This window comes from Camelus bactrianus, chromosome 3 (genome assembly GCF_048773025.1).
Source record: "Camelus bactrianus isolate YW-2024 breed Bactrian camel chromosome 3, ASM4877302v1, whole genome shotgun sequence".
Classification (NCBI taxonomy): Eukaryota; Metazoa; Chordata; class Mammalia; order Artiodactyla; family Camelidae; genus Camelus; species Camelus bactrianus.
In genome coordinates, this window is record NC_133541.1 from 10,001,407 (window position 1) to 10,014,034 (window position 12,628).

The 12,628-nt window shown below is 39.1% G+C and overlaps 1 protein-coding gene across 2 annotated transcripts in view; it reads right to left on the bottom strand.

Annotated features, from left to right (window-relative positions):
- CTNND2 (catenin delta 2) overlaps positions 1 to 12,628 on the bottom strand; it is an 886,271-nt gene that overhangs the window by 565,087 nt on the left and 308,556 nt on the right. For both annotated transcript variants that reach the window (XM_074356308.1, XM_074356299.1), the window contains exon 3: positions 8,889 to 9,001. In XM_074356308.1, coding sequence (XP_074212409.1) covers positions 8,889 to 9,001 — 113 coding nt within the window. The remainder of the gene's footprint in view (positions 1 to 8,888; positions 9,002 to 12,628) is intronic.

Genomic DNA, 12,628 nt, shown 5'->3' on the forward strand with positions numbered 1-12,628 from the left:
ACATGAAGGACGCACAAATGCCTTCATCAACAGGCACTCCTACTTCTCACCCCAGGTACACATTTAGACATCCAGGGAGACTAGTGAACAAGCATTTTGGTCAATGCATTCATCTCTTGAGCTCCCTGACTGAAAAACATCTATTCAGAGTCACTGGCTGCTACACCTTAATTTACTGAGTATTTCCTGTCGTTCATATCTTATCCCTGCATGATTTATTGCTATTCTTTTGACAACTATACAGTATCAAAAGTTCCACCTCCAGCTCCAGCCCTGGATCCAGAGACACATTCAGCTGTGCCCTGTGAAGGGGAAACTGACTCAAGCTTTCTTCCACTTCATCGTGTCGATTTCTGTGCCATTGTTTAGTCTGTGTTATGAAAGAGGCAAATATGGTGCCATCCTGGTATGCCGTTTTAGCCCCTGGTGAGAGAAACCATTTTATAATCTTTTGTAGGAAAATTAGGAAGGAGATTTCAACAAAAAGATTATCTGTATATTCATCAAGAGCAAAAAATATATACGATTCACTCATCACAGTACGCAAGATGGTGTGTGAGATGTTTTACTTACATTTCTCATCTATTCCTTTACAAAATTACTGAAGAGCATTATCACCATTTGTGCAGATGAGAAAAATGAAATTCAGAGAAATTAGCAAAGCTAGGCAATACCATAAAAACATAATGACGAAATTTAGCTCCAGTTTACGGAGCTACAAACTTCACCTTTCAGAGCTATGAGTTAAAAAAAAATGTTGTCAGGATGAAAGAAAACATGCAGAATCTTCCAGACCAATTAAACTTATGAAGAGTTTCAGTTTTCTACCAATCGGGGTATTAAATTTCAAAACATATTAGAGTTAGTTCTCCTTAAAAATCTATTTTATAATGTAAAACCTCTAAATAAAATTTGGCATATTAATTATTTTTAAACGTAAAACCAGTATTAGTTTTTTGATATACCACTTTGGAAAGAAGTTAGGCTTCAAATCTGATACAAAAGTGTTGATATAGTAGTTGACCTAAGACATATATCAGATAATTGTAAGTTAAATATTCAACTTTTTTTAGGATCTACATAAAATCCTCAGGACAGTTGATGATTTGTTATCCCACAGAAATCTGGAACAATGTGTTTAATTGTGCTTAGAATGAATGTTTGTGCCCCCCCAGATTCACATTATACAGTGAAACCTAATTCTTAACATGATGGGATTGAGAGGGGAGGCCTTTGGGAGGTGACGTCATGAGGGGGGATTAGCGCCCTCATAAAGGAGACTCTGAAGACTTCCCTGGTCCCTTCCACTATGTGAGGACACGGCACAAAGACCAGGAGCCAAGAAGCAGGTTCTCACCAACCACTGAATTTGTTTGGGCCTCGACCATGGACATCCCAGCCTCCAGAAATGTGAGAAAACTTTATGTTGTCTATAAGCCACCCAGTCTATGGCATTCTTTTATAGCAGCCCAAACAAACTGAGATGTGATAAATAGTATTTTAGATGTAAGTATTAGTAATTATAATTTGTCCATCGGCAGTTTGCAAGAGAATACTAAACAGTTACTCTGGACGCATTTAAAAGCAAGGATATCATATACTATTAACACTCTTTACCTCATTTGTGTAAGAATAAAATCAGAAACATAGATGAAGAATTTCAAAATAGCTATAATCATTGGGGGGTGGGGAGGGAGAGGGAAGAAATAGAAAATCAGTCCAAAAATGTTTGTATCCTTAGGGTGAAAAAGGACCGGAGACATTCAGATGGTAATTTACAACCTAATTCAAGACACCATTTAAGACTGAATAACAGCATTATAGCAAGGTATTTTAAATATGTACTTGGGGAGTAAAGATACCTGGGTTCAAAAGTCAATGTCTGGTATGATATCGTTAAATGTGGAATCTAAAAAATATGACAAATTAGTGAATATAACATTAAAGAAGCAGACTCAAAGATACAGAGAACAAACTAGTGGTTACTAGTGGTGGGGGCAATATAGAGGTGGGACAGTGGGTGTAAGTGTTGGGTGTAAGACAGATTCAAGGATATGTTATATAACACAGCAAATACAACCAATATTTTTTTAATAACTGTGAATGGAAATTTTAAAAATTAAAAAAAATTTTAAAAATTCAATCAAAAAAAAATCAATGCTGGATACTGGGAAAGTGAATTTCTCGTTCTGAATCTCAGTGTTCTCATCTACAAAATGAAATACCAGTAAGATTTACTAACTCACTGGGTTAACTGGGGGTGAATGGCATGATCTGTATAAACCAATTAATACTGTGCTCAGCCTATGAAAACTGCTCCATAAACACTACCATTATTACTGTGAAAACTATCGCTGTTATTACTACTATTACCACTATTATCACCATCTTAAGATCAGAGTGAAAGTATGAGACTAGATCAGCCACAGTTCCACACCACAGAGTACATCAAACCAACAGGCCCTGGATTCCAGGGTACGATTTTAACACGGAAACTAACTAGAATGAACACTGAAATGTAATATTCTGATCGGGCAAGATCAGACTAATATGTAACATTTGCTATGTAATATATATTATATATATAAATAATAGATTCTGGAATGTATAGAGATGAAAATATGTATAGATTAGTAAGACTGATGATTTTGCTAAAAAATAGCAATGAGAAAAGAAGAGCGATGCTGTATACTTATTCATCATTTATCCAGTCAGCACTGACTGAACAGTTACCGTGGGCTGGCCGCTGCTGTGTCATATACTCCGAGGCTCTGCCCTTGGGGAATGGCTTAGAGACCAGGGGACAAAACCGAGGAGACACAGTAGGTATTGTCTACTGGCTGAGAAACTCATGAAGCCTCAGTGTAGGGGAGGAAGAGGCAGCAGCTTTAGTCCAGGTTTTTAAAATAAAAACTACACTAATGAAAAAATTAGGTTCTTAAAAATTAAAAGTTATTCTAAAGCTATCTTTTTTGCCTTTTAATGACAAATGCATATTCACTGGTGGTAAGGATCTAGAATCTTATGACTTTGAGTGATTTTTACCTTTGGCCAAACGACTGTTTAGGAATGTGCGTATGTGTAGAAATATCTATCCACATAATTTTTAAAACTTTATTTTAAAAAATTTAAGTAAGTATTTAATATGCCTGGTTTCCAAATTAAAATATTTTGGCAAAATTCTTCCTTCTTTATTTAAAAAGAATAAATGTAACTGTCTACTTATTTCAGTATCATATCTTGAAGGATAATGAAAAATGCACACTATGTCTTACTTTGGGAAACAATTATATTCGTGTATGACTTATTTCCTTAAGAAAATTCACTGATTATGCTGACTTACACTGTATTTAAATAAATACATTTCATTCTGACAAAAAGTACCTAACCACTTACGTTTCTTCACTACTAATTTAACCAGGTCAGCATTTTCTCAAAAATAAGCCGGACTTCTTCATAGGTATGGAAAAGATTTTCAAACCCTTTTTATAGAACTGTTGGCATCTGGGCTCACAGAAGTTAGTTAATAAAGAGAATGACCTTTGATAACATTTATAACATTAATTCCTTTTGTATTCCACTCTCTAAAATATGGCAGGCTTTTGAGGAAACTTGTTTGGAAGAAATTCAATAGTTCATCTGGTGGAAAGAAAAGAGCATCTTTTTCTGTGGAGCAAGCAATTCTACATATATATTGCATTTTGTCTTTTTAAATATGTAGATAAGTCCAATCAGAGACTTGGGTATCTATATCATAAAAAAGGCAAAGCTAAAGATGACCCCTTTCATTGTCCTTACTCTATAGTAAGTATCGACCCCGCTCCAAATCCAGATCCCTCTATTTCTTAGAATCAAAGTTACAGATTATTTTAATATGTGAATCCAAATGAATGCATTTAAGATGTATGAAAAATAAAATTGGCTACAGACATTAAACTCTTGAATGGAATACAGATGGTCACAGAGTAAAATTTATTTCCTCTAAAAACTTTTCAGCTTGTTATAATATATATCAAATACAACCAGTTGAAAAGCACTGCATTCACTTTCCATTACTGCAGAACTAATTACCACCAACCGAGTAGTTTAGAACAACATAGTTTTTTTTTAGCTAACAGTTTTCTAAGTTTTGTCAAGTTCAGGCGTGGCACACTTGGGTTCTCTGTTCAGGGTCCTACAAGGTTACTGTCATTGTTTCTGCTGGGCTACTCTCCTTTCCGGAGGTTCCGGGGAATAAAGTGCTCCCAAGTTCACTCGAACTATTTGTGAGCTGAATTAAACTCCCTTTGGTCCTAAGACAGAGGTCCTTGCTGGCTGTCAGCTGGGGATTGCTCTCAGTATCTAGAAGCTATATGCATTGCTAGCCACATCTTTAGCTTCATCTTTAAGCCACCAAAGAAGAATTTATCATGTATCGAATCTCTCTAGCTTTGAATCTTTGACTTCCTTTGTCTCTGAGCTTTAGACCATTGTCATAAATCATCATCGTCATCATCATCATCATCATCATCATCATCGTCATCATCGTCATCATCATCATCGTCATCATCGTCATCATCATCATCATCGTCATCATCATCATCATCATCATCATCATCGTCATCATCATCATCATCATCATCGTCATCATCATCATCATCATCAGTCTTCCAAGAGTCAGGTCTCCTTTAGGAAGAGTTCATAAGATAGGTCCAGCAGTTATTTGAATCCAATTTCTCTCTCATTATATTCCTGTTGCCCATGAAGATCAAAGGATGTAAGTAGACATCTATTTTGTTGTCTTTAACTTTCAGTAGCACCTGAGAAAATCCCCAATGTCCTTTGACTGAAGGTTAAAACATCCTGTGGCAAGGAACTTCTAGAAGGGTCAGTAGAGCCCCATCCCCAAAACTCTGTTAAGTTCTAAGGACTCCCTAGGAAGGCAGGACACCTGGACCAATTTGAACAGATCAAGAAGACATTCAGAAGAATGTGAGCCCTGAGCGGGGCAGCTGGATCCATAAGGGGAGGTGACCAGAAGAAAGGGGTAGGATAGTCTAGACGGAAGGGGTCACATGCCCATGACCACGTGAGACAGGAAAGAGTAGCGTACTGATGGAATTGCAGAAGAGGGAATGGGTCCTTCACAGACACGGTTCTGATTTACGTGATATGCAGCTGAAGCCCACACAGGTGGAGGATGGGTTTGGGCAGAATGTAGGCAAATAGATGAGTCAGGATGCTGTTTGAGGGGTCTGTGGAGAATATGACAAGGGCATGGGCACAGGCAGGTCCTGTGGGACTTACAAGAGCCTGGTCTGGGAGAGGACCGGGTAACTCACAGGGCTGCCAGACCGAGACCTCCTTGACAGGTCTTCGCCTGAGGAACGGATGTGACCCAATTAGTAGCACCTGGCCAGAGGGTGGACGTGGGCTATCAGCAAGAGGGGTGTGGCCATGACCTAAATAAGGGGCCTCTTCTACACAAATAATCTTCCTGACTCAGGCCTGGTTGGTTCTGAGGAATCAGGGGGAAGGTATGGGACCAAACTCTCTAGTTGTAGGAGGGAGAAGGACCCAAGAGCTTGGAAAGGTTTGACCTGAAATCAGTGCGGACAGTCAAGACAGGAAGGTGAGAAGGCACACAGTGAAAGTGTAGCTGCAGTAAGAAGCACCAATAATTCTATCCTAGAGGACTGACATTAACATTTAGACAGCCACTAATTGATCTGAATTCTGCAAGCTACGATAATGAATTTGGATGCTTAGAAAAGTCTATGGAGGGTTTAAGAGATCACAATGTTGCTATTTGCAGCTACTTTTCCCCTAGACACATGGACGCAGAAGCTGATATGCTACAATAATAGATATCTCCAGATTCTCCCTTCTCCAAATTCTCAGCATCCTCTCTTATGATTTGATTGACTATGATAAATCTGGCTGTTACAAATGCATACTAGTAATATCTTTTTATTAACTTTAAACTGTCAATGTAACTCCAGGAAACAGGAGCAATTTCCTAATGCCAATAAAGGCAGAGGAAAACCAAATTACATCTATTAGTCATTTTTATCATTTATATAAAAAAAACTGAAAAATATTTTATTTTGTTTCATGTCCTCTAAGAAACTCTCTCACCTCTCCTTAAGAAGTACGAAACGACATCTAAATCATCACTCTTTATCTGTTCTCCTTTTTCGAAAATTGTTTACATTTCTATTTTTTCTTTTAATTTTTAAATACCCCCTTTTCATGTGCTAACTAGGTTAGTCTATCACCCTTGATACAGACTTGAATTTCCAAACGTGCATTTCTGAAGCTGAGCAAACAACTAGGTTATGACAAAAAAAGAACAGTGGAAGTTATGTATCAGGACTTTCTCCGGTGAAATATCAGTAAATTGCTTGTATTATTCAAATGCAGATTCATACATTCAATACTTTTGAAATACAAAGTAATGAAGCCTGATGCAAGACATATTACACAGCCACATGGCAAAGGGAAATAGACAGTCATCATCACTCAGCACTATATTTAATATATATTTAATACAGAATTATGGATTATGTATCATGGGCTGTGAGCTAGGAATACAAGATATAGTGTAAATAATCAGAAGTTGCCATGGGATAATTTTTCTGTCTAATTTGGTAGTTCACAGATGTGTTCTATTCATGAAACATTGAACCTAAGAAAAGAAATCAACTCAAATTTTAAGAATTCCAAAGGTAATCTCATAGATGCAACATCTAAATGCAGCCAGACCTAGTGACAACTATACTGGTCTCTGACTTTCAGGAATCACAGAGTCTCTCTCCATTGGACTGCCCTCTGTCACCACAGAGTCCTCCATCAGCACCCAATCCACATGGCCACCATCTCCTAGCACCCACCATTGGATGTCACAGATTTGGGGCATTTATTTCACATTCCCAAGAGTACAAAACTAATTTCTTGCAGGCCAGTCACTGGATGAATCAGCCTTGGGTTAGATATCCATCTCTGATCCAATCAGAAGTTGGGAACTGAGGCACAGGATACAGAATGGTCCCCTAGACGTGCTGTTACCAAGAGCCGGAGGTGGGTGAAACAAAACAAAAGATGTAGAGTATGCAAAAGTATCACCCAGAAAGATTAGGACTATGAATTGAAAACGTAATCTGACCAACAGGGAAACAATGGGTTTCAAAGCGAAATACTGTAGTTGTAAATTCAACAGTGTTTATGGACCTAAAAAACCTTACAGACTTAGCTTCTTAGGTGATGTTCACCATTAAAAAAAGCTCTTCAAATATGAACAACCACATGTACAAAATCGAATACACACTTATAAATATTATTTTCTCTATACATTAGTCTCATCACCTTCAACCAGAACCTTCTGATAACAATTTCAAGTAGACGTAATTCATTTTGCCTTTTTCTTGTCCATCCTGCTCTGGTTAATTTGGGTGTTCACACAAGCCTATGATGCATTTAAGAGATCACAACGTACCTATTTGCAACTATGTATAGCCTGGGTACTTGGATGCAGAAGCAGATACGCTTTTGCATACCTAAAATAAGGCTTTACAATTGAAAATGCTATTCCATCCAAGAAATTTAGACTCACAAGAGGCGCATGATTCCCATTTAAAGATTATCACCATTGGACGATGAAAAGAACCATGTTAAAAGATGAATGGCAGGTGGCTCCACTAGAAACATTCCAACTACAAATTAATCCTACAGTGATAAAATATCTTACAGCAATGGATACAAGGATTTTTTAATTATTTTGTGGCAGCAGCTGGTTAACAGAGTACCAAACTCATGTCCCCACTTCCTGGGCAGAGTGACTACAGACCTCAAGACTAGGAATCCCTGCCCCACTTCCATCTATGGGAGGACATATGACTACAGTTCACCAATGGACTATGGCTGCAGTGATGTAATTGATGCTGCAATTGATGATGCAATTGATGATGAGGCCATAGGGGATGGCAGGGCTCTCAAGAGAGAAGCTGGGTCATTAATTACTGCATGGAAGGGCAGCAGGGAAGCAGCCCCCTGACCAGCATCCACCTCTTCTACCTGTTGCATGAATGAGAAACAAACCGCTCTAGTGTCAAGCCACTATAACATGGGAGTTTATTTGCCACAGCAATCATTGTTCCTTGAAAATGCACAATGTCAAACACATTACAGAACAAAATGACAGGAAATTCCAATGCATCTTTGAGAAATAAAAATTGTCTCATAGAGCTTTAGGTTTCTTTCACACTCACACTCATACTCACACACACTTATATTTTTACAAATGAAAACATGGTCTTCAGGCAGATAACTTATTGTTTGGTCAAGTGACTAAGTTTTGTTTTTAAATACTTCATAATCTCAAATCAAGCCTTAACTGAATAATCATTCTACGAATGGATTTGAAATGTCTTCACACACAGAAACTGCACGTGTGGCTGATATTTGAGGAGGGAGCAATTTTATAATGTAGCATCAGATATTAGCAAACAATGCAAGTAAATGTCAAAACGTCAAACTCTTTCATTTCCAGAACCTGCAACTCTGGATCATTTAGAAAAAAGAACCAAACTGAGAGACTGTGACATGGCATCTCCTCATCTCCAGGAAGCTGACTAAATGCAACGCTTCCATTTTGTGTAAAATTATGCATAATTTGTATTCAGGGCAGGCATACATTTTGTGAAAGGCGTCTCCAGTACAAATCAGGCCATTTTAGACACCTTCTGAACATCTTAAATCAGGTCGGTTACAGTTCCTTCCCAACATCTGACTGAATGTTCCAGCTCCACTGCCAGGTTTGTCAGGAGAAGATAAACAGCACCATTTACTTCCACTGCACGAGGAACCCCAGCCCGAGAAAGCCCAGCCCCGAGGAGCAGTGTGCCCAGTACCTGACGCTGCTCATGCTGCCGGTCTCCGATCCGAGCTTGCATCGCTCCAGCTGGCTGGCGACGATCTGGCGTTCTGCCTCCAGCTCTCGGGTCAGCCTTTCAAACTGTAATTCCTGAAACAAAAACACCAACAAGATTAATTCTCCCAGCTATACGGAAAGCGGAATTCAGACCAAAAAGACAGGATGGTCCAGGGGAAAAACAGGATTTCTCAAGACTTCAGATTTGAGAAGCAGAGTTTACTGATGTGAACTCAAAGACGGCTGAGACGTTCAGACAGACCTGAGTTCTCATCATAGTCCTGGGACCTGATAAGTTATTCAGTCTTTCTAAGGATCAGTTTCAGTATCTGCAAAATGGGTTTACAATACTCATTAGGTTGAGGTGAGGATTAAATGAGACACCAAGAAGAATAAGCCTGTGTTATGTTTGGCAAATGGCCAGCACTCAACAGAGATCAGTATTCCTGTCACCAAAAGGGAAAGGCTTAGTAAACTATGTTTATGTGACTTGGAGCATGTGTTTAGTCGCTACTGGCCATCTAGCTGCTTTTATACACTAAATTGGTATTTAAATTATTTATATATTGTAGCTTGAAGCAAATAATACTTTAAACCCACATTTTTCATACTTTAAATTCCAGCAGAACAAGGACACTGATTCCATACAGTCTAATTACAAAGAGAATAACCACGATATTTCATTTGTCACTTAAAAAACAGCCAACTGGACCAACGAAGAATTCTTCTACAAAGCTACTGAAAATCCACTGTTAAAGGATTAACTTTAATAAAAAATAAGATTCAATTAGTATGTCGAGGACCTTAGCTGTTCCAACTACAGGGACTTCTGTATTATTTTTTAATCTTTACATTTTATTTTTCTATACACTTAAGTTTTTTTAAACAGACATAATTATAGTAAATCATGTATTTTAACTAAAAAATTAAGAAAAAGTTTTTTACAATATCACAGCTAACTTCTTTTAAAAATGAATGATTTGCACAGTTGTGTTTTGGAGATGGGAAGACCTCTAAGAATGCTGTAAAAAATAGGGTAGGGGGTAATTTGGGAGACATAGTTGATACACAGCACTGTATAAAGTTTAAGGTGCACAGCAGAATGATTTGACGTACGTACATCACAAAATAATTATTACATCACAGGGATATGTCTTCCCAGAAAAGATGAGTTTATTTTATTTGCTACCCTGTGATGTTCTAGGGTGAGACCTTTAAAAAGTAGTGGCAGCCTCTGCATTTGTGAAAAACACCCTTGCTCTTTTCCAAAGGGCAGATTTTTATGTTGACGTTATTTCAGGGATCTCAGTAAGGGACACTGTACAAATGAGAGCTCAGCTTTTCCCTTTATGGTGAAACATATTGTTGAAGCTTAAGTTTTTCTTCTTCTCTATGAAGGGCAGCAAAGATTATTTGGAAGCAATGAATACTAAGACCTCTGCTGACTGCATCTTGTGTATCTAACCTCCTCTTCTTCTCCCTGAAAGTTCTGCTGCTTTGCTGCGGGAGTTCCTTTCCATAAACACATGCAAGTTCTAGAAGATGTTCTTTTCCAGCCTTTATAATACACAGGCATGCCTCAGAGACACTGCAGGCTTGGTTCCAGACCACCATAACACGGGCATCATCACAGAGAAGTGAGATCCACAAGGTTTTGTTTTCCCAGTTCATACAAAAGTTATGTTTACACTAGACTGTAGTCTGTTAAGTGTTCAATAACCTTATGTCTAAAAAAAGTACATATCTTAATTTATAAATCTTCATTGCTAAAATATTAACCATCATCTGAGCCTTCACCAAGTCATAATCTTTTTGCAATAGTTAACGTCAAAGATCACTGATTACAGATCACCTTAACAAATATAATAATAGGAAAAAGTCTGAAATATTGTTAGAATTACCAAAATATGACACAGAGACATGAAGTGAGTAAGTGATGTTGGAAAAATGGCGCCAATAGACTTGCTCAATGCACAGTTACCCCAGACCTTCAATTTGTAAAAAATGCAGTATCTGTGAAGCACCATAAAACAAGGTATGTCGGTATATTTTATCTCAAATATGTCTGAGTAACAGGAAACCAGCTCATACCTTTGAGTTGATAATGCCTTAAAAACATTAATAGTTACAGATTATACAGAACTCCTCATAGGTAAGTAGAAATTCATTGTTTGTATTATCCGAATTAGTTTAATTTGCTGCATGTTTGCATATGTTACCAGCAGTCCAGTATGGAGAGACGGTGAAGCCATCAGAGTCAGGACACAAGAACCTTCTTGGGCTCCTGCTAGGACAGACGCTGCCCTGGGGTGCGCTTGCTGAAGGCTCTGGCTTCACATTTTCTTCACATCAGTTTTACAGAGCCTTCTGAATGCTCTACGCCAGGTCTCTGGAATTATGGCATTTCCCAGCTTGGCTGAGGGGTGCAAACACATATTCTTGGCCCTGGTGTGAGCACCAGATACTGTTTCCTCCCATCCTTCCAGAGAGATCTTTCACTGCTCCCTGGCAGTCTCCTTATATACACGGGCTGCTCAGTTCTCTGCTGAACAGTCGAAGGGGACCCTCTGCAGCTCTCAAGGGTTCTCCTTCTGAGCAGCAATCACCTTTCTTCTTTTTTGCCCTGCAGATTCCAGCCTCCTTTACCTCCCAGACTCTCAGCGCTGTCTCCATCTCGGGGAGTGCTCTGGGCTCTGCCTGGGTCCTCCCTTCTCCACTGTGCTGGGGAGACTCTCTCAGGGCAGTAAGCTGGGGCAGCTGTAGGGCTCACCGCACCTGCTTTGTATCTCGTTAGAATCACTGTCCTTCATCGCCTGAAGTTCTTTTGTTGTCGTCGTTCTTGCTGTTTTTTGTTTGTTTTGTGGTGGAGGAAAGTGCAGCATTTATTGTAAAGGCACCAGTCCAAGGGGGACGGGTGGCTTGTGCTCTGAAACCCCCAACTCCCAGGGGGTTTCAGCAAGGCATTTTTGAAGACCAGGAGAGGGAGGGCAGCGTGTCGCTGGGTATGTGATCAGCTTGTGCACAGTTCTCTGACTGGTTGATGGTGAGGTCACAGGGCAGTTAACACGACCAATCCTTAGGCGCCAGTAGGTCTGGGGGCTCATGATCATCAAGGAGTTAATTTCTTCCATTCAGCAGTGGTTTTAGCATCTGTAAAACAGCTCGGGAAGTGTGCACCAGATCCTATGATCTGGGTACTTCAGAGAGGAGCTACAGCAGAGGATACGGGGAAGGGTCTGTCCTGGGAAAGCCCCACAGGGTCCTGCTCGGTTACATTTTCTGTAACTGGTCTGAGAAGGTTCCATGTGTGGGACTGCTTCCGCCAACCTGCACCATCATCAGCAACCGCATCAAGAAGAGGACTTGATCTTCCGGAATTCAGGTGTTTTTTGCTGCCACCTCGCATGTCTACAAAACTGCTATTTCCTATTTTTATATTTATTTTTTGTCACTGTTATTGTTTCAGGTGGGAAGGTATTTCTGGGCACCGTTCCTCTCTTAGCTGAAAGCTGAAAGGTTTGCAAGAATTAGCTATTTCTCCCCCACGCTAGATTTGTAAATACTTATTTTCCACTGTATTTAAAAATTCATACTAAATGTACTACTAAAGAGCGAAGTACTTAAGTTTTCATCTGTTTCCTTTAATTTTGTTCACTATTATAGTATCAAAAATAGAAGCTAATTTGGGTTACTTGTTTCTTTTGTTTGCACAATGAGTTT